Source organism: Lagopus muta, chromosome 7, assembly GCF_023343835.1.
Source record: "Lagopus muta isolate bLagMut1 chromosome 7, bLagMut1 primary, whole genome shotgun sequence".
Taxonomy (NCBI): Eukaryota; Metazoa; Chordata; class Aves; order Galliformes; family Phasianidae; genus Lagopus; species Lagopus muta.
In genome coordinates, this window is record NC_064439.1 from 49,042,606 (window position 1) to 49,066,279 (window position 23,674).

At 38.6% G+C, this 23,674-nt stretch overlaps 1 protein-coding gene across 2 annotated transcripts in view; it reads left to right on the forward strand.

Annotated features, from left to right (window-relative positions):
* The window catches only part of POU6F2 (POU class 6 homeobox 2), a 303,094-nt gene extending 279,658 nt beyond the window's left edge, over window positions 1–23,436 (forward strand). For both annotated transcript variants that reach the window (XM_048951249.1, XM_048951250.1), the window contains exons 7-10: window positions 315–521; window positions 10,473–10,641; window positions 19,375–19,543; window positions 22,761–23,436. In XM_048951249.1, coding sequence (XP_048807206.1) covers window positions 315–521; window positions 10,473–10,641; window positions 19,375–19,543; window positions 22,761–23,265 — 1,050 coding nt within the window. In that variant the 3' untranslated portion in view covers window positions 23,266–23,436. The remainder of the gene's footprint in view (window positions 1–314; window positions 522–10,472; window positions 10,642–19,374; window positions 19,544–22,760) is intronic.
* Window positions 23,437–23,674: the final 238 nt, after the last annotated feature.

Sequence of the window (23,674 nt, forward strand, 5' to 3'; positions counted from 1 at the left end):
ATCCAAGAAGTGGGAACAAATCATCACCCATGGGACAAAGGTGGCCCAGCATTTCTTATGTACACTCACAGCCACAGCAGATTTGTTGGGGGTGGGCAGTGCTGAGATGTGTAGGTGACACATGACTTGAAAAATGACTTTGAAAGTCCTCAACACGCTATGAAGGAATGATTATTCCCACACTTAGCACGTCACACCTATCTTTATGTGCCTGTATCACCTAAGTTTGATTTAGCGCAGGTGAAACAAATCATTCTGTGTGGCATGTGTATGTGGCACCTGTTCATTTTCCCTTTCTGTGTTGTTTTCTCCAGATCATTGGAACAATCCCACTGATGCCTAATCCAGTCCCCTCCAGCCAGGCAGCAGGTGGAGCTCAGGGCCTTCAGGTGCAGCCAATAACTCCACAGTTATTGACCAATGCCCAGGGTCAGATCATCGCTACCGTCATCGGCAACCAGATTCTCCCAGTGATCAATACCCAGGGAATAACGCTATCGCCGCTCAAACCAGGCCAACAGGTAAAGCAGCAGCAGCCTGAATGATTGTCAGAACAGGTGCACAAGAATCTTCTACTCCTCACAGACTCCCACAGTCTTTCTGAAAATTCACTTCTTTCCTGTTTCTGCTACTGAAAGGTGAATTTTGTTGCATATATGTAATTGTAATAAAATATAGTATCATTTTAAATGATGTATTTATACATTCATGTGTTACCCAGCTACTCTTTTCCCATTGAAAGGTCAGTATGGTGTCAAAAAAAATTTTCTGCAGAGAAAGCAGAGTAGGAATGTAAGGCCTATGAAAGTTCAGTTCACTGGTTGGTGGCCACCCAGTAGACTGAGTTTTGAAATGCTTTGCAATGCATGAAGGAAATAAAGAAAAGTATGCAAGTGGAAGGACTCTTCACTGAAGGAGAAGATTTTTAGGGAGAAGAAAGGGAAGAAAGGGAAGGGAAATAAAGGGAAATTACTATTCGGTGTAAGGCACCACATAGTTCACAGACTACAGGGTGGATACAGAAAGTTCAGTGATATCTGAAAAGCTTTCTATACTTTTTATGCTACTCTAAAGTCAGTTTCATTATTTTGCTATGGTTAGCGCCCAGCCTCTGCTTCTCACACTGAAGTCCCAGGAAGTTATAGGAAGGGACACCAAACAACATAAAGATTCCTTACCTGCATCTATTGGAACCTGCTCTAGGAAGTATTTTTGATCAGGGGAAAAAAAAAAAAAAGAAGAAAAAAAAAGAAAAAAAAAGATAAAGCAAGTATTGTATGGAACAGATAACATGTATTATCATTTTTATAGGTGCCACAGAAAATTATTTTGATGTGTTTGTGCTCCCTCTACTGGCTCTTCACCTTTCCCTGAAAGAAGAGGAAGTTCTGCTATTGATTTCAGCAGAAGCAGAAATGAGTTATAAAAGCCAGAAGCAGAAATGAGTTATAAAAGCCAGACTCTTCATAGGAATAATGCTGATAAATAGTCAGAAGCGATTGAGATAGTACTATGCAAACTGCCATCACATTTGAAAAGTAAATAGAATTATACAAGGTATAAGGAGATCCTGAATTTATCTTACTGCCTGGGTGAAGTCTTTCCTGAGGTGTGTTTGCTAATGATAGCATACTTAGCCATAAATTTAAAACCTTGTTTGCAGAAGAAGAGTGATCAGAGGGCTCAGCAGGAATTCAAAATTTTTTCTGAAAATGTGCTCATACTGCATTTGGTGCCTCGTAAGTGGATGAAAGAAGCTACAGAGGGGGAAGGGAGGGAAGTACAAGACCAGTTTTGAAGAAGTTTTGAGAAAGTCATGGAGAATAATTGAGGAAATAAATAATGTAATAAAAAATTCCTTTTAGATGATCCGAGTTTAACTTTCAACTTGTCAATTCCTTGGCACCGAAGTACTACAGGAGAAAGAGGTGATTGCAAGTGATGATAGTAAGCTGCTGCTTGTTAGCTGAGTCACAATAATTGTAGCCTGTTTCAGTTGTGAAGTAATGCAAGTTAGTGCTTACTTTTTGCCTGAAGACTTAAATGCCCTGGATATTATTTTCAATCAGCTTCACTTAGGTAGACTACGTGCTTTATTTGTTCATACAACTTTTTCGAACTTGACAGACTAAAGCTCAATGTCTCCTCATGGAAATGAATTCATAGATTACTTACACGAAACATGAAGCAGTGTTTCTTCTCTGTTGCAGTTAGGTTGCTTTTTAATGTAGGCAACCAATTCCTTTGTAACCCTATCACTCTAGTTTTAAGGAATAAATAGGTGTTCTTGATCTGTGCTCTTTGAAGTGTCTACAGTAGGGAATGCTCCTCTTTAAAGTACACTGAGCCTCAGTGTTTCCACTGTTTTCCAAAATTTTCCTAATCTAAGCAGCAGCACCTATGAGAATTCTCCTGCAAATTGTAATGGATTTCTAAAGAGGGCAGATGCTTGTGCTGCTGTTGTAGTCCGTGTCTTTTTTATCTCTGTTCATAAACAAGTTTTTCTTTGCCTTTAATATTTTTTTACTGTCCATCTCTCAACCATTTCAATTTCCACAATAATCTCTTAGAGATTTTGTGATCAGAACTGAATGCCATGAACAGAGTGAGGATGCATCGCTGATTTATATAATAACATTATAATATTTTCAGCATTATTCTCTGTTTTTATCTCAATGCATTCTATCAACCTGCTTTTTTTTTTTTTTTCTAACTATCTCTACCCATTGAGCAGGTTTTTCAATAAGCAGATGTGTCCACCATGATATAACTTTGCTGCCTTGATCATTACCATGTGAGTCACTAAGATGATTCCTTTTTTCATGTGAATCACTTTTGCACCTACTCTGTATCTCATCTGTCATAATGCTCCCCTGGTGTATTGTAAGCAGGTTCTGTAATTTGTTCATGATATTCTGTACTAACCTAAGAAGTTCACACATTTCTCTTGCTAATACAACTTCATTGCTGTTCTCTATCTTTTCTTGCTGCTTACAGCCATTCCACAAACTTTGTTATAAATCTTTGATCTCCACTTGTAGTCTGTTTACTTGAAAAAGAATGATTTATTCCCTTATTTTGTTTTTCTTGCATTTTTAAACTTTTTATGTCTCATAATAGAAAAGTACCTTATAAACTTAACGTGGGCACTTCCTCCATGCCTCTAAGGAGGCATTTTGTCAAAATATAGCACATATGGCTAAATGCCATTTTTTCAAACGAACATTTGAAAGAACATTTTTTCAAAGAACAGATGAGCTTTTCTTATTAACTTTTTAGTACTACTGTTTGCTACCAGATTTGAAAACCTTGTTTTAAGAAGTGCTTTTGTGCCTTGAACAACATCTGATTGCACCAACACCACTGACAGAAGAACTTGAACCAAGATTATTAGAGTCTCATAAGTGTCAGAAATACAAGAAAGGTTTCTTCTTGCATAATGTTATCCATACAGCTTTTAGGTACTTGGTGAAGGCTAGTTAAATAGATTTTTCATAAAGAGATATAGGCATATCTAGGGGGTAACACATTGCTGAAAAAGAACCATTATAGATACATTGAATATGCTATATGTATCTTAAGCTATCTGTTGTTTCCAGACTAAAGAGGAAGCTAGAATAGTTATTTTAGGATAGAAACAAAATTCTTAAATGAGTGAAAGAAGGTCAGAAGAATCCAGCTGACAGAGAACACTGGGATTCAAAAACGTTCTCCTGTCTATGTATTTCTTAAACTGCTTTCTTAGTTGGTATTTCTTCATAAGCATTTGCTTGCCTACAGCACAGAAACAGTTCTGCATATTATATAGTTCTCCAGTGCACCTCATCAAAAGGGTTCCGTTTCCTTCTTGCTGTTGTCTAGATTCATTAAATCTGGCTTGTAGTCCTAGTTGTCCTCAGATGCGTTTTATCTACACTGTCTGCCAGATCTTTTCATATTTCATTGTGTCTTATAACACTACTAGCTTTGGGCTTCTGCCAACTCTAACACAATAAAACAAGCTCCTAGGCAGCATTTTCTTACGTAGTTGGTTTCCCATCTTCATCGTCACTGGCTGTCGTGCTCCAGATCCAGTTGCTGAAAAGATAAAGCTCTCAGATGAGTCTGTGGTCATTTTTTGTACAGTTACTTTCCAAATTTCATGTCAAACGTTTTCTTTCTGCTGTCTCAACCTACCACATGCTCTACACCATCTTATTATCGCAAATCCATGCAGTCTCTTGGTTTTCCTCTCTCCCATTAAAATCTAACCAGCTCACAAACATTTTTTCTCTGCTGTGGTCTTAGTACTTTGATACTGTCATGTTTTGTGAGAAATGGGCTCTTTTTGTTTCTGTTTGAACATAGCCAGTAAACTGTGCTATCTCAAACCAACTTTTTTTTTCTTCTCCTTTTTTAATGTATTGACTTTAAGTTATGAGGATGTCAATTTTCCTCACTTTTTCTCTGTTCCTCTATCATTAGCATCCTGCAATTCCATTTTATCTTTGGATAAAATACTAGAATTCAAAACTCAACAATACAAGTATCTATTTACTATATTGGATTTTCCTTGCCATAGCAGGAACACTTGACTTGTAACATAGGTCTGACTAGTTTTCTTTATGGCATCTACACTTGCCAATAAGATTTCACAAAAAAAAAAAAAAAAAAGCCAATATAACTGCACCACACCTTTGGGAATAGGAAGATATTGCTATACAACCTGTATCATTCTAAGGAACTGAGCCATAGAGAAAGTAAAACACTTCACTGTGGGAACATTGTTGATACCTTTGAATTGTGCACTTACCTATATAGTTTTATGTCTGTTACTGTAATTGTGACTTTATATCATTCCTGATAGGGGTCAGAAAAATGACTGGTGCACCTGATTTACATATAAGATTGTCTTCTACAGAAGCACATCTGTGTTCTCAACTCATTTTTGAGAGGCCAGAGACCTTCAACTACAGTGTGTGCTTTGAACAGAGTTTTGATCCCACAATAAGGCTTCAGATGGAAAGCTTACTGAGATGCTGCCAAAATCCTATTCCAGTTATGGTCACAGCACACCAGCACTTCTTTAATGTTTTCTTCATTTCGAGTTGAGCATTTGCATGGCCTGGGTGGACCCAAGCCGCTATCTTGTGCTAGTTTCCCAATGTAATGATCCTGTCAGTGTAAGCAATGTGCATGGAGGCTCCTTATGCTGTATTGTGATATAATATACTATAATAAGAGAGGGATATTTATTAAGCATCAAGTAGCTTTCATATTCATTTACTTGAATTCAACTAAATTCACACGATGGGGTACCGTCCTCAGGCCACAGTGGAAACATTCTGTTAGAACTGCTGTGAAAATGATTTGGCATGATGTGTGTTGATATGTGTAATAGCTTGTTCTTTTAACTTGCTGGAAGATTTAAGAAAACATTTTTGAAGCCCATGCCTGTTCATGCACTGTGAGTAGGTTTGAAGACAAATTTCTTCTGCCATGGTGTTTTCAAATCAAACGATGGCATTGGTACACCACTACTGTAATGCAAGGCATTATGGTGGCATTTCTAAGTACTTAGGAAAGTCTTCTTACATCAATATTTTCTATGGACTTTTGTTTCTATTAGAGCTAATAAATATATTTCCCTATGTAACATCAGAAATAACTTGGAATTACTTATTTGTAGCATCTTTGTGCAACCACTGCTAGTTTCTCATCTGGACTTTTTGTTATACTTGTCTTTTTCACCTCTATCTTCTGTAATTTGTTGTGTTTCCTTGTCTCTCAGATGCACTTTTCACTGAATCATAGAAAAATAGGATTGGAGAGGACCCCAAAAGGTTGTGTAGTCCATCTCCTTCCCCTAGGCAGGATCAACTGTCCTTGCATCACTCTTGACAGCTGTTTGTCTAACTTATTCTCAAGAATCACCAGTGATGGAGATTCCCTGACATCTCAAGACAACTTAGGCCACTTCTCCTTAACATTAGAAAGTTCTTCCTAATGCCTGACCTTAGCCTCAGCTAATGCAATTTAAGACTGCTGCTTATTTCTCCCTTTCATTAGGGCCATAATTTGTCCTGGTTGTTTGTCCAGACTGTAAAAAAACCAGTAGCAGTTCTGTTAGAAGACAGAGCAAGAGTCTCTCAAAGTTTCTTCATTTCCACTTAGCCTCTTTGTTGCATTGCAAACCCTCTTTCTCTTTCATTAAGTTATACAAAATTCCTTGTTACTCTGTTGCTTCCCTATAAGTTTCTGGATGTGCGGAACAAATCCCTGATCTCATCAGAGTTCCAGTCAACCATACCAAGTTCAAGAATATATTACATACATAATTGAACAACAAAACTCAGTCTTACAGACCTAATTCATTCTTCTTTGTCATTATCTAGCAATGCCACCTTCACTGTTGACAGCAGAATGTAAAACTGATGTAAGAGATAAGAATCAAGCCCTTTGCATTTTCCAGTTTATTCTTATAAAGTGTTATGCTGCACTTTATACTTCTCATATTTATCCTATTCCTCTCGCTGTAGTGTGCAAACATATATTCCTGCCAGATACTGATCAGTGTTGCATGCAGTCATCATTCTCGGCGCGTCTACTATATCCACCTACACAGAATGGCACTTACAGCAACGGCTTCCGTAATTTCTGTGCCTCCTTCTGTCTTTCGATGGAAAATACACAACGGTCATAAATATAATTCATATCATATGCACATGTCCAAAATTGGGAAATGCCAGCTATTGCGAGTTTGAATTGATTCTGTCATCTGGAATCTAATTCATAATCTAATCGTTGCCTCTCCTTAAGGCTATTTCTGGAATGGAAATTATAGTGGATGAAAAGAGAGAGAGTATTTTAATGCAATTTCATGTCATAGATAACTATCATTGTTCTTTAAACAGGACATTTACAGCTTTACCATCACGTCTCTAAAACAGGGGATGTGCTGAAAATTATGTGGAGGCTCAAGATGGAATCCTCCCTTAGTCTCTGTTCAGGCCATAAGGTGACTCTTCAGCCTCTCCAACTCCTCTGCTCCCTTTTCTCTCACTAGCATTAAGTTACAGCCCAACAATCTGTAAATATCCCTTGCATACTGTTGTTGCCCCTAAGGTCACTATTCACGCAGACTTTACTCACCATAAAACTCTTTGCTCAGCTAAAATTCTTAGAATTCCATACATTTGTCCAAAGATTTCTGCAGGTCTGACAAGGAAACTGTCAAGCTTTTGGATTTCACAGTTATTTCACAAACACATTCATAAATGCAGTGTGCAATCCCTGCATTTGTACAGGGATTCAGATGTTTCCTAGATTTAACCAGCTTACTTTGCCTGTGCTACATGGTGATTGTGCCTGTGTGCTCCCTTTGCAGAGACAATTAGAGAAAGTACATCCATGTTGATGCTTCCTGGAGACATTAAGTTCACTGTGTTCATGCTCAGCAGTTGAACTTTCAGAATAATATCTGTATTGTGGCCCAGAAATGCTGCACATGCCATCTGTCTTTACATGACCATGTGTTTCTGCCTGAGAAATACTGATGGGAATTAGCACAGAACCATAAATAATTAAGGCTGGAAGGTCAGGGTTCAAGAGATTATCCAGTCCACTCCGCTGTTCCCCAGTGGAACAGCCATTCCTGTATTTGTCTAACATACTGCTAAACACTCTCATAAGAATGTCGTTAGTTGTCCCAGCAATGTATGCCAGTGCTTCACTGACGTGTTGGAAGGCTTTTCTCCTCAGCATATGATTTGAATTTTCATGAGTATTGCACCTCATAAAATACAGGACAGACTCATTCTCCCTTCTTTTCACTAGCTCTGTCTTCTTCACAGCACTGTATGTGTTACAGACATCGCTCCTGCTCACACAGCTCAGAATGGGAGTTACCTTTTCTTAATTTTCACAACACCGCTGTTGGTGACACCCTCAAACTGAATTCTAATCTTGCATGTCAGCCTATCAAAAGCCCCTCCCAGTGTGGCAAGGGCATGTAAATTTAGTCAGCATCTCCTCCGTCATCCTGGTCATTAGAAAAATACCAAATAGTGCAGAAACAGGCAAGACTTCTGTGAACGTGCGCTTCAGTTTCAACAGCGAGATAACCACCCCTCAGTTTTGTTTTCCAACTACTTTTGCATTCATTCTGCAGCAGTTTCATCTAAACTATGTCTTCGTACATTATAAAGAATGTCACACGAGGGAGTGTCGAGAAACTTGTAAAGTCAAACCACCTACTGCTTTTTCCCTGTCCACAAGGCCAATTACCTTGTCTTACGGGGAGATCAGATTGGTTTGACACAGTTTGTTCCTAACAGCCCATGTTGTCTGTTACTACCTTGTTTTCTTGCAGGTGCTTACAAATTGTTTGATTATTTTCTTCACTACTTTTCCAGGGGTTGAAGTTCAGTTGACTGGACTATAATTTTGCAGATCTTTCCTTTTAGATAGCCATTGCATTTGCTCCTCCACCCCTACAGATAAACACTAACATCTCTAAGCCTGTTCCAGCCAGTGTGGAAACATCTAGCTCATCTAAATACAGTATTTTTCTTCCCTCACCTAGGCAGAAATCTTTAGTTTTGACAGAGAATCCCTCTGACAACAGTCCCAGAGTCAAAATGGCTGCCATTTTCCAGTCTGATATCTGAAGACATCAGTCTGGAGCGGTGTGGGCACAGTGAATGGGACAGCCATTTCTGCAGCATTCAGGGGGAGCCAGCCTTCCTAGTGGGCTCCTTCTCTGCAAAAGTAGATGTTCTCAGCTGGAAACACTCTAAAGATAAAATCTAGCCCTTGGTGATTTTTTTCTGCAGTTACACAATGTTTGCATCAGAAACCTGGAATCCTTGCAATCAGCTTCTCAGCTACCATCCCTTTGATACAAAGCCCATTTTCTCTTTTGAAAGTTACTTTAAAATAACAAAAAAACTCAAGATAATAAAATGTTTTTGTTTATTGACCCCTAAGGAAGTCAGAATAGGCTGGACATGGACAGATAAATAATCTTCTGTAATATAAAAGGGTAAATTGAGGTTGCTTGCTTCATTTTGTGTTTCATTGTTCCTTGTGGAAGATTAATAAATAAATAAATAGATAGATAAATAACTAAAAGGAGTTGTAGTCGCTCAGTTCTTAGTCAGGCCCATAACAGGAAAAATATGATTAATTTATTCTTAAGTATTCCATTCATCGTCAAGGTGATCAAGGTGTGCCATACAATTTGTTGTCTACTTAGCATCAGTCATTTTTATGTGTTCTGGGAGCGTATTCTAGATAATTTGAGCACCACTAATGAATTCAGATCCTTTTCTGAATTTGTTCATTCAGTAAAACATCAAAAGTGAACAATTTCTTAGAATTCAAGAAATAGATTTCAATTACTGATTTCGTGCAAGGTCAAATAAGCCTTTATCTTTCTCCCTCCCTGAGAATGCAAATAACAGCTATTACTTAAAAGTGAAGCTTTTTAGTACATTTTTGCAATCTTTTTTCATCAATATCAAGAATCGACATAAAATAAAGGTTATAAAATAAAGGTCTACTAAGTACCAGCCAGCTACTGCATCAGAAGTATTCTGTAGTATAATTGGGCTCTGAAAAGGCTGTAATGAGTGACTAGAAGCCAGTTCAAAAATGTAACGTCTATTGTGTATCTTCACTACCCCTTGAATTAGCTGGAAGGTTTATGTAACAATCAGGAGCATGGAATTTTGGATTTCAACCCACGTGAAAGTTTGTGATAGGCAGAAGAGATTCATGGTTCTTTGCTTTCTCCCAGAAAAGAACCAAAAACTACACTACTGCAAAATTTGTAAACAAAAATTTCTGAAGACAAATGCATCTGTCACAGTGCATCGTTTGCATCTACTGCGCTTGCTAGACATCTTTGACACAGTCTACATGTGATAGGTGTCTGTGTTTAAGGAAAGGACATTTCATCATTTGAGAATTAAGATTTCAGCATTTTAGTTTGTTTGCTAAATCCAAGGTTGGTAAATCCAATTATTCATTTCTGTAGGGAAATGAAGGGAAGTCCCCTACTTTACATTCTCTTCCCCATCCCCACTTTACTTGGCCCTGGTCCAGCAGTATGAAAGGATGTCTCTGAAATAGTGCTGGTTTCTATGAAAACCTGTGTAGATAATAAAAGTCTGACTTCATGAGTCAGAGAACAGGTAAGAACATGTATTTATTAAATCAGAGTGCTTCTGGGAGCATCATAGATCTCTCACCACTCATTTCAAACAAGAATTTAGCTGCTAGTTATCTCATTAAACTGAAAAAATAGTTGAAAGTCAAAATGCAAAGGAGCTCAAATTTCTCCTGCTATAACACTGTCATCTGAACTGAGTCCATGGTATTTAATGCTCTTATGGGATTTGTACCCTGGAAATAGATGGGTGAAATGTTACACTGAGTTTCCTATTACTGCTTCATTTTCTAAATACCTATTTTTACATTTTAACATATAGCTCCATCAGCCCTCCCAGACGCAAGTGGGACAAGCAGCCTCACAGCCCAATCTCCTGCATTTGGCTCACAGTCAAGCATCTATGTCTCAAAGCCCAGTTCGTCAGGCTTCCTCTTCTTCCTCCTCATCCTCCTCTTCTTCAGCTTTGAGTGTTGGCCAGTTAGTCAGCAGTAAGTATTGCTCCCTGGCTCTCCTTGCTTCTCCACTCTGTTTGTCCTTCTCACTGCTGAGTTTCCTGATCTGCTTTCCTTACTTCTTTTATGTTTCCCGTGTATCAGATTGTATATTGCTAACTAGAGTAACTTGTACCAATAAAAACTCAGTGCTGTGACAGATGGGACTTAAGGTAAACATACCTTGAGGAATCACAAAAAAATGCTTAATATGCACATAAAAATGGTAGCAGCTGTTAACTGACTTTGTTAACACTGGACAATTCTTAAAACTCGAATGTAGTTTACATTCTTCGCTAATGTGAATGTTTTAAATCAGTATAATGAATTACACCGCTTCATGTTTGGAGGGCAGCCCCTTCTACTTTCGGTTATTCTGCTTGTTTGTTAGTATTTGTTTGCTTAGTTATTGTAGCAAACTGTTTTACAAACCCTAGCATTAGATGAGAGAACTTTTTTGGCAGGAGAAGCTTATGCAGTTTGAGCAACTAAGAACTGTTAGATGTGGGAGAGAAAAGGATGCTGTGAACAGCTACCTTCAGTTTTGTTGTTAGGATTGTAACAGCTGACCTCTGACCAGCCCCTTCTTTCAGATCACACATTTCAGAGTCTTCACTATTGCCTGATTAGCTTTGGTCTTTATATAGCGAAAACAACAGGTTAGAAGTATGGATAAAAGCATTAACAATTTTTGGCACATCTGCCAATATCTATCAGTATTGCATGACTTCATTAGAAGAAAACTACGTGTGCAAATTTCAAATGAACAAATAGTGTAATTTGTGTTGTATTGCTAACGTGAAATGTATGGCTGATGCAAGCTAAGGAAGGGCTTGGAAAACATTTCAAAATCTTGGTTGGGTTACTTCAGAAATTGTTTGTATGGAGAAGTTACTAGCAGAACTATAGTGATAATATGGAGATAATATAGTGAGTGATAATATAGTGATAATATCATGATAATATAGGGAGGGGTAGCTGGAGATAGGGACAGGGACTGCACCAGAGGGTGGTGGGCATGGAACAGGTCTGCCCAGGGCAGTGGCCATGGATTCAAGATGCTGGAGTTCAAGAAGAATGGTCTCAGACATAGGGTCTGATTTTTGGGTCACCAGGAGTTGGACTCGATGATCCCTATGAGTCCCTTCCAACTCAGGATATTCTATAATAAAATTACGCTTGTGTTAATTCCCAGTGTGAATATTTCTATTCTGGAACAAATACACCTCAATGGAGAGCTGTAGGTACATAAGATATATAGATATAGATATAATTATACTGAAATAGACTACTATAAAATTCTAGTTCTACTAGTAAATTTTCTCATGTAGACAAGCTTGTAGAAAGAAGGCAAATAAGAAGCTTCACACTAAAAATACATAAGGTGATATCTTATCTATGTGGGAAAATTGACTAAAATAGCAAGTGTAGAATAAAAACTACTTCTGGCTGGTCCAGAATAGTTTCCCTTGTAGACACTCTTGTAAAAAAAGATCTAGAATAACTATTGAGGGGTACTCTAAACCTCAATAGATGTTCCAGTGAATTTCCCCATATGGGTAAGCATCCTACACAATAAAAATAACATGGAAGAAGCCCTTTTAACTTCATAACATAAATCACTCAGAGGTTAGGAGATGCTAGAAAAAGAGTAGTTTGGGCAACTGTATCTAGCTCCTCTTTGAACACGTATTTTTTAATAACCAAGTATATAGTGATTAACATCACAGAATCACTTTTTTCTCATCCTTCATTCTGTGAATTTCCAATGGCATTTTTCAAAGGATGAATCACACAGTAAGGAAAGCTTTTGTCCCAGCATTTATTCTCTATCTGGTTCACGAAACTGTTCCCCTGTTTGTGTGTAACATTTGAGGTAGGGACTTGAAGGGCAAAAGGCGGTCTTGCTTCTGGCAGCAGAGGGCTGAATAGTTGTAGATCTATCTACCGCATAATTGTGGTGCAATTGCAGGCAAGTCACTTGCAACTGATTTTTCCACAAGTGCTCCCTCAATTTCCAGCTTGAAACTCCTGACTTTAATTTACAGAAGAACCTGGTACTCGCAGTTACAATTCAAAGTGCACTTCCACTGTGGAACTGTATAAAGAACCATTTAAAGTCACAGTCTAAAAATTCATCTTCTGCTTGACCTTGACAGGGTAGCTAAAAATGCCTTTTGCCTTAATATCTGCCCACTTGTCTGTGAATGAGAAGGAGAAGACCCTCATCTTGTAGAAACACAAGGAAATAAATTAAGATTTCAAAAAATCTAGAAGCTCAAGAGGAAACGAATAACTATGCCTTTGGTGAAGAGCTTTAGCAGAGGTCTAGGGCCACCCACTGAAGAAGTAAAAAGACAATACTTCGATCACTTTCTCCATAATGAAGTACATTCATCTTGTGCACTGGACAAGACAGGAATCTGTGGAAAAAAACTGGCCTGGTACTCAGACAAGGATGGTAGGCTACTGTTGTCCTACTACTCTGTAACTTTTCAGTGTTTATATGACTCTAAGGCTATTCTCTTAACTTCATTTTTTATTTGGATATATTTCAAGGCTTTCACAAAAGCAGAATAGTAACATAAGTCAGTTGTTTGGTGAGATTATATTTCCACCTGGAGATTTGAGAGCTTCTGTCAGTTGAAAGGATGAAGAAGCAGATAGGTTGTGTTATCATCTTATTTTCCTACTCTAAAAGGGAATGAAATGTGCTGTGTTCATGGAGGCAGAGGCATACAAGACATAGGATTATCAGTTTGGTTGAATGGGGAAGATGCTTTAATGAATATAGGCCTTTTTCACTCATTCCTCTCAAACTTGATTCCCGTAGTACTTGTTCTGCTCCACTCTCATTACCTTCTCACATTGTTCTCCACATATCTGCATTCCCAGGGTCTCGGTACTTCTTTTCCTCAGCCATCTCCTTTCTATTCTTTCCACATCATCCATGAACCCTCATTTCCTCTTCTCATTTCAGTCCTCTTCCAGCTCCTATTTGGCCTCTGTCCCTAGGTCATCTCTGCATCATTTCTACCATCTAATCAACGTAATCTCCTGCCTTGCTTTAACACAAGTGCTTTCTCTTTTCTCCCCTAATTTCTGTCCTCTGCCCAAGTGACTCCTACTTTCTTCTCTGCACAATCAGGCTATCCCTTCTTCAGATCCAAGTTCATATCTCTGCCTCTTACAGTCTTCATCTTCCATCATTTCTTTTTCTTCAGATTCAAGGTTAATTATTGCCCCCTTTGCATCTAAATCTACTTCAGCCCTCCCTGAAAGCCATTGGAAGATTGTGGAAAATGATCACCAGGAAGAAAGGCAGTTTGGCCTCCCTATTCTTACTGCCATCCTGGCCTACAGCCAGCGCCACAACCACAGCAGGAGGGGGTTCTTCTCCACATTCTCTAGTCCTAGGCTCAGTAAAGAGAAAACCTCAAAGGAGATTCTACACAGAGGTCTAACAAATCTCTATTGAGGAAAGAGGAATTTTGGAGGCTCACTTGCCTGGACTTACTTGAGACAGTTTTATTCAGGATGGCAAGAACTCCATTACTGTCTTAAATGTTAACTTTCTGACAGCTATCAAGGTGGTGAATCAAGAACTGAAGGTTATAAAACAACTGAAATTGTTACAATTCTTTTTTTTCATCCTAGGCAAAACAGCATGTTTTATTAACCTAATTTTCAGAAATGGCTGAGCTGAAATTTGTCTTATATTGCAAATGCCAAGCAAAATTGGCCTTATTGAATACCCTGCCAGTGAGAATGAATAGCACTGAGAAGATACTTGGAGTGCTTCTTCCTTGTTCAAACCTCAAGGAAATTAAATCAACAGGTGGGAAACTTGTGGTGAAGAATATACATTTCACACGTTTATACTGAGGGATGAGACTTGGATCTTAAGAGTGTTCCAAAGGGAGAGGGCATTCACAGAAATTCCCTGTAAAAACTGTGGCAATGATTATGCAGGAATAAGAAGTTTGGGCATTGATCTTGTAAATTTATTTTTCAGGCTTCATTCAGTCCCAAGTACCCAACAGAGCACGTAATGTGAGGGAAATATCAGTACATTTCTGCCATTTTTGCGTAGAGTTCTCACATGCTCAGAAATCAGAGAGATACTTGATAGTTGTCCAGCATATTCTACACAGCATAGCAAACCACAAACTGGAGTGTTTGCTGCTACTTCAGTAGCTAAATAATTGCTTGAGGCAAGATTGTGCACACCTGCTAAAAGAATAACTCCACAAGAGGTCATGCCACATCTCTGAAATTACTAAGAGACCATGAGAAACAAGTCAGGATTGGGCTTGAATAACTTTACTGTTCCATGCTCTGTTTCAATTCCTTTCACTCTTCATTCTGATCAAGTTTTCCTGTATTTTTTTTGCAATTTTTTTTAAAAATATTTTCTAATTAAAAAAAAAAATCATCATTTATCTCTTACTACTTCTCTTCATTTATTTTATACATTTATTCCTCCTGCGATGCCCTGTATTTTTTTTTTATTTACCCTTCTTTTTTCTTAAGTTTCTTGACTTTTTATTTCTTGACCTGTTTCATGCTTCATAGCTTTTCCCTTTTGTCTTATCCTCACCTCATCATCCTTCACCATCAACCAATGCTAGTTCTTCTTAATACGTATAATTATGATTACTACCAGAGAAAGAACATTTTAAAATATGGTCGGCCTAGATGGCTGCAAGATTCATTTCCATTCTTCATGTCCCTTTTGTGCAGTTTCTTTGTATTGTCTTATCCCATCTCTGTTCTCTTTATTCTTCTTTGTTTTCTCTTCACTTAACTCTATATTACCATTCCTCATTTTATATGTTATTTAGTTTTTCTGTTCACAGATATATCCCTCTTCTCATTTCTTACCTTTTCTAGCATAGGTTTTCTTTGTGGAAATCACTTTCTTCCCCTCATATGCTGGGACGTGGGTCTCAATGACATTCCTTTTTTCTTTCCAAATTCATTTTACTGTCATCTGATACTATAAAATTAAAACGCTTCTCACATACAAATTATTCTTCTCTTTCCCCTGAGCTCCACTATATTTCCCATTAACAGTGCTTTGTCCTGCCTCTATCATCCACATTATATTTCATTGGCTTTTCTCTGCCAGCTCTTCCTCCTCCTGTCTGACCGGGGATACCAACCCCTGTAATCCCTTCCACAGTAGAACTCTACACTACAGAAATTTGCTTTCTCCTTTGGAGTGCAACTCCTTCCTATCACCAGAGAATTTGCAAGCATTGGAAACTTAAAGAACGTTCATATTAGAATTCAGAAGTGGGAGGGAAGTAGTATTCCCTTCAGTTTTTAGGAAATTTTTAGTACAGAAGAACCCATGGATTTTTTTCTTCTGCTCTGCTTGTCCACCTTCTCTATCCACCAGGACATTCGGTGGAATCTTAGTTGGACTTCTTTTTGTTCTTTTGCTCTATGTATGTTTCATGTAGTAGTCCCAGAAAACTCTCATCTTTTTCCAGGGCCTATTAGTTTCACAAACATAACAATCATAGAGTATGAAGCCATAACATACATTTGGAATCTTCACTCTAAATATTGTTACTGTAGATCCTAACCACTTAGTGAGATTGGCATTCTTCATTTTCCTCTTGTCTCTGTACAGTCTTTTGCAAGTGTATAATCGAAGAATATCAGGCTGTTATAATCACAAAATAAACAAGAGGGTTATGCAAAGTAGGCTATGATAACAATAGAGAATAAATGGAAGGCATACCTTTATTCTGGGCTCACCCACAAAACACCAGTAGAAGTAATCTCCAGAAAAGATCCTTCCCCACTGGTAGCCAGCTCTTAAATAGGTCTATTGCCTCTTAAATAGGTGAATTGCCTTCACCTGTGCTCCTTTGGCTGACTCATGGCTCATCTCAGGTGATCAATCAGAGGTTCAGGCCGTGACTCAGCAGTTCCCATACAGCAAGAAATCCACTTAATTTAAAAAGTACCAGTTTAATTACAGTCTTCAATCAACAACTCTTCCTAAAATGTGAAGTAAACTCTACACTTAACTGTTTTGAAAGATTAAAACGTATTGAAACCAAGTCCATTACTTATTTGATTATATTTTTGCATATGGATAAATTAGTCCACAAAGTCCAAGATTATGTATTGATGACATTTTAATGACAATAGAATAAAACAGATAGGTGATGTTACATGATGATATCAGTAGAGAGGGCTTCATAGTACTACTTGAGTAGTATGGAGCTGATAGAAATCAAGGGACTACTTCTATGGTTTTCTAATGGCTTTGAATCATACCTGCAGTAGAAGTGTTTCTGATTTGATAGAAACACTGTTTTCCCTCGAGTGCAGAGATAAAAGGCTTCAGCATTTGTGTCCACCTCTGTAAGCACTTTCCTTCTCCCAAAGATACTATATAAGAATGAAGCCTTTTTCTCAACAGATACTGCACCATAAATAAAGATGTACTTCCGTATTCCTGAAGTACATCACAGGGGTTCTTTTATCATGTTTAGGAGAGCTCTGTCCAATTTCTCTCTTGTCCAAGATCCCTGTGCAGGAAAGGACTTCCCATGATACTTAGTGTTATAACAATGTCATACCAGAAGAATTCAGCAGAACTTGGAAGAACTTCTATGTAAACATGAGCAAGCATAGAATCCCTTAAGTTTCTTACCTCCCTCTATATTCCTAACAGCAATTCGGGGGGCTGGAGCACTACAGGTGACAGCAGCAATAAAGTTTGCTAATTCAAGCATTCTCTGGGAACATCTGAACTGTGCTTTGTAACATCCCTCTAGTCAGAGGCCTTAAAATGCAGAAAAGAGGTGAGAAAACTCACTGTCTTAGTGCCCTTTACAAAAGTGAACCTGAGGTCATTATCATTTATGAGATTTTGTAAATTTATCTGTCGCCATCCAGAGAACCAAAGGGCTGATAAGCAACCAGCTCCACTCTGTGCTTATGAAAATCACATCTGGTATGAGAGGTAGACTGTATATAGGATGAGGAACATTTCACGTCCACAAAGGCAATTACTTTAAAAACCAAGTAGCCCTACCTTAGCCTCCCACTACTTATAAGTAAATAATATGTTTCCTAACTTTATACAATTTGAGTGCATTGATGTGTGTACAGATGCTGTACCATACTGACAGGATGAGTGTTGAGTATTGCCAACATGAGGTTCAGCCTTTACGTTTGTTTACCTGTATTCTTAGTTCACGTGGTTCCTGACTATATATATGTGTATTCTAAAATTGCTACACAAGCTTTTATCAATCAGTCTTCAAATCAATATAGGATAAGTTCATAGCAGAGAAGTCTCTTCCCTCTGTCTCTATTATTGGACTGAAAGATTTCTTATAGGACATTTCCACCATAAGGGAATTTTACATCAGGTTTGTAAGCCACTGAAAATAAAATTGTTGTTGCTGTAATGCTGACATGCCCTTAGCTGTAGCAGCACTAGCAGGAGCCAGGGTAATATAGGGTTCAAAATAGTAACGCAGGCTAGCATTGTCCTTGGACAACTGCTTGTATTTACAGAAATTGATGGGTTATTGTGCTGCAAACTTTTCACCTAAGAAGTCTGAGAAATGAGGTGAAGAACAATAGAGATATCTCGCTGGGAGAATGGCTTCACTACACGCAGTATTGCACAACACTTTGAAATCTTCCACCATCCAAGTCCCATGCTGTCTCTGGCTTGGCAAACGCTTTCATTTAGCCAGGGATCAGTAGCTTGGGGAGAAAAAAGTTCCATTCTCCAGCTGTTGTGTCATCTCCCTTGATAAGTCCTAAATTGGCTGAGTTATCCAGCACCAAAGGAGCTTTTCTGCGGTAGACATGCTTTATTATGTGCCCTTTCAGGGACAAAGGCTTCTGTGTCAGTAAAACCACTATGGAGAGCGAGGACAGATTTACTCTCACAGCATCATAAGCATTATCTTCTGAGGGGCTAATGTAAAAGTAAAAAATTGTGCAGCATTACCATCCAAAGCCTAATGGCTGATGTTGCAAATACACCGCTCCTTGATTATCAGCCTGATGGGAGGCAGAAGGAAAACTGAAAGGCTGCTTTTCACAAGGGCGTATTTTGAAATACGATTTTTAAATGAGGAAGGGTGTGCTTTTTGTTTGAGCTTGTTCTTTTGATGGGTTAGTTTGGGTGTTTGACTAGTGGTTTGGGCTGAGTATTGTAGAATAGGGAAGGAAGGTTTGTAAATCTCCTTATTTGACAGTTATTTTAGATGAAATGGAAAGTCTTGCTTTCAAGTTAAAAACCCAAGCAGTTTGTGCGTGTGTTTTGCACTCCCCACAGACTGCAAATAAATACATTGACAGAAGCCTGTCTTGTGCATGCAGTGAGAAGGGGGAACAGGGAACATGACTTGTCAGAAGTGGGAGGAAAGATTGTGAAGCCCAGATGGCAGTGAGGACCCCAGCCAACCCCTCGCGCTGAGGGGAGCTTGCCCATTTTTCAGGAATTCAGCGATGATGTCTTTGAACATCTTTCACCACCACCTGGAAGCATTGCTGCTTTGTTAGATTTTAGCAACCTGAACATCCTTTATAACACACCTGGCAAAGCGAGCCCGTTTCTGTTTATGGGAGAAAGAGACAAGTACCGAAAAATAAATTAACATGACAGTGAAATATATGGTGTAAGCCATAACCCACTCATACATGACGTGAAGAACTGACACAATTCAAAAAATATTTCAACAGATCCTCAAACAGCCACTGGAGAAGTGGATGGGGTGAATCTGGAAGAAATCCGAGAATTTGCCAAAGCTTTTAAAATCCGGCGCCTGTCCCTTGGCCTGACCCAGACTCAAGTTGGCCAAGCCCTAAGCGCCACCGAAGGCCCAGCCTATAGCCAGTCTGCCATCTGCAGGTAACAAGTTACATCATAAACTCTCCTCTCCTCTCTTTGTTCTTCAGAATTATTCAGTTTATCATGAGGAGCATGCTCAGGTTGGAGTCATATCTTTTTAGAATGTGTTATTTTTTTCAGGGATTTAAACTCACCGATATGTTGGTATCTTGGCAGATAAGATGTTCTTCTTGTGTAGCCCTCAAGTAACTTTGGTCTTTTTTTTTTTTCCCCCTTCTACATTCTTTTTTTTTTGTTTTTTTTTCTTCCCTTCTACTTTTTGAACAAGTGAGAAGCAGTGTTCCTAGCACAGAGACTTAATTCAGTAGACAAGTTGGAAACCCTGCTGGTGCTGGATAAGCACCAGCTGACCCTCTTCATACTGTGCCATTTGCTACAGATAGGGTTACTGAACAAATATTTCATGGCTGCACCCCTGCTAAGTTAAAACCTGTATTACTGTGGTTAGCACTTCGTATATAGGATGTTAATGATTTAACTAGGCAACACAGAAGGGAAAAAAAGTATCTTTCCTGCTATCTTGCAAATCAGCAGCTATTCATCTTTTATCACCTAAATATATATTAATAAATAAGTAATTAATTAAAAAATAACAGACAACCCATGTATGCAAAGCAGGACTAGAAATGTGCCCTAATCATGGGAAATAGTAATACAGTCGTGACAGAGTTAGTTAGAAGCAAACACCGTACATGCATGTATGTGTGTTACAGTAATGCCATGTTTATGCATGAGGTAACAAACACACTTAGGTAACAGCTTTTTCCTCTTGGGCAATGCCTTATAGTCCTACTCCATCAGTGAAAGCCAAGAAACCAACTCTAAGCTCATTTAAGTGGATTTTGTTCTTGGTGATCCATGAAATGTTCTGTCTTTTTATCTGCTCTTTATACTTTTAATGTATTCCCCATAGAACGGAAGTGTACTTTTCCTGCAGTTTAAGACTAAGGTTATAAATAACATCAGTATGGGGTAGTGAGCTTGCAGCTCACATTTTGCTCAATGATTTTCCATAAAACCCATTGATTGTTGTTAAATACAAAAAGCTCCATAGGATCCTCTCACTTCTATGGCCTCCCCTACTGTTTTTTCTTATAAGATACCTCCCTGTAGAAAATAACCTTTATTCAGTCTATACAAGGATACTACTGCTGGGAAATTTGTTGCAAGACTTGTATATCGTTATTCCAAACAACATGTTCTGCAGTATCAACACTAACAAGCAAAGCCAATGATACGAATGCTATTGCTCCCTGTTGCTTAAGTTTTTTTTCTTTCTTATGGTCAGTTGGTAAAGAATGCCTAAAACAGGTGGAGTTTTTGGCAATTGCCAATTTGTAGCCTGAAGATACTCTTTAATAAACAATACTTCTAAGTGATAAATTGCAGTTCCTTTTGCCTGTGCCTAATTTGCCGTCTCCTAATTTCCTCAATCTACCTCATGCCCGAGAAAACCAGTGGGGATTATTGAATTTTACTACGCAAAAGGGTTCTTTGCTAATGTATTATCATGAAAACCCAAATAAAGAGGAAATTGGAGCATAGACACAGCTAAGTAAAGCCAAGACATATGGAAGCCTTTGACAAAGGGCAAATTTTGCCACATTTGAGGGGTAAATGGGTAAATGGCTAAGAACAACACGACTGGATGCAGAAGTTGGTCCCAGATATTTGCAAAGTAATAGTGGTTTTTCTTTCCTTTGACCCCTAAGGATGGCTATCATTTGGGGGTGTAATAATCTGCTATGACTATGCATTTCTTGTTAGACACCACGTTATTATGTTCCAGTGGCAGTATGCTGCTACTCAGAAGTAGAAGTTTCAACATTTCTTTTAATGTTAACAAAGGAGATTCAATGGAAAGAGCAGCAACGAAATCAAGCTGAACGACCAACATAACCCAAATATCACTGGGTGCCAAGGATGGACACCTTGCAGCCAGTCCCACACTAGGATGCCAGGCGTGTTATTATTTGAAATTATTATTATTATATTTTCGTCTCTTTTTTTGTTTGTGGGAAATGCTTTGTTTGTTGCTGAAGTATTTCCTGCAGCTGCCATGCGCCAAACAGAGTCTCTTAAAGCTGCCAACTCCAGCCATTGAGTTGCTTTGCACCGAGATATTGACTCAGCCAGTCTCATCTCCCATGCACAGCGTGATCAGCTGTGGCAGTGGTGCTCGAGTACTGGGAAAGCTGGAGAGGGCAGCAGCACCAGGCAGTAACTGTCTCCTGGATTAAATATGTCAGCGTGTGGGAGGGACGTGGGTGAAGTAGAGAAATATGAATGGGTGGCATCAGACGAATTGGGTGTAGACATTTTTAATGCGTAGTAAGAGAGTATGAACCTGAAAAATAAAAGAAACAAAAACTTACATGGCTTGAAGAATGAACTCAGCTCTTCTGCTTGTTTATGAAAAGATGAAAGCTTTGTGTAGCTGCTTTTCCAGATGTCTTATAATACTTGTAAAATCTGGTTTGGCAAAAGACTTTTGATGGCAAAATGATATATAGAAGACCTCATTTACAGGAAATGATATCATTCTGGTACGGGTTGTAGAAATCCCACAATAAACCCAGCTTGGTGCCACAGCGTATTAGTAGACTATTATGCTGGGTTTCATCTGGAAAACATGAGTCTGTCTTTGCGCATTGTGGGGGTAGTGAAGATAATTGCAAAGCATCCAGCTGTTTCAGCCGGACACCACTGGAGCTACGGGAATCTGTTTCGGACGCAGAAAAAGGATATAGTGTTAACTTGCAAACAGTGAAAATTGCTGAAAAATGAAAGGAAAGTAAATGTGATATTCAGAGGCTAGTAGCTGCCATTGGTTTGTGTTATTAAAGCTGTGGTATTTGGACCAGATGGGATGGGAAGGGAAACAAAGGGATTAATCGCAAAGAAGAGACGATAAAAAGCAATTGCCTTCGATGTCATTTCCTGTAATTAGATTTTAACCTGAAGGGTTTTGAAGATTGTCAGAAATATGAAAATGGGAGTCATAACCTGTATTATTCAGCGTGCTTAGAATTTTGTTGTAGTATTTGTTTTGTGATAGTTTAAATATCTGGCTATATATATATTAATGGATATAGATATCTGTTAGTTTTGGTAATCCATTGTAAATTATCTCTGCCAGTCAATTAGTCAGGCAGGCAGGAAGTCCCACCCTGGCAGAGCATCAGTGTAAGACTCTTCTTTCTCAATTTTCCCTCAGACACACCATCCTGAGAAGCCACTTTTTCCTACCACAGGAAGCCCAAGAGAACACTATAGCTAGCAGTCTGACAGCCAAACTGAACCCTGGCCTTTTGTATCCTGCCAGGTTTGAAAAGCTGGACATCACCCCTAAAAGTGCCCAGAAGATAAAGCCGGTGCTTGAGCGGTGGATGGCTGAGGCTGAGGCCCGCCATCGAGCAGGTATGCAGAACCTTACCGAGTTTATCGGAAGTGAACCATCCAAAAAGCGCAAGAGGCGTACCTCATTCACGCCACAGGCCCTTGAGATCTTGAATGCTCACTTTGAGAAGAACACGCACCCCTCTGGGCAGGAAATGACAGAGATTGCAGAGAAACTGAACTATGACCGGGAAGTAGTTAGAGTTTGGTTCTGCAATAAGAGGCAAGCACTGAAGAACACAATTAAACGTTTGAAACAGCATGAGCCTGCGACAGCAGTTCCTATGGAGCCCTTAACAGACTCACTGGAAGAAAACTCCTAAAAGCAAAGCAAAACAAAACCACACACAAAAAAACCCTGCACCGACAGAAACCTAACCATTCGAACTCTGTGAAAATACCTGTTCATCACCCTTGTAAGTAAATGACTGAGAAAACTACAAGAAGGACAGAACAGTTTATAAATGTCCGTGAGTTTTCCTATATAAAAACAAAACAAAGAACTGCACAACACTTAGCGTGTGTGTCGTAGAATTAGTTCCCCAAAAAAAAAGAAAAAGCCAGTTGTTTTTTTTTTGTTGTTTTTTTTTTTTAATGGACTTAAAGTAAACCAAATAACTGCTGACTTTTTTCTGTATATTATGAAAATGTGAACACATTTTAAGGAAAAAAAAAAAAAAGAAAACACGCAAAAAAAAAAAAAAAAGAAAAAAAAAAAAAGAAAAAAAAACC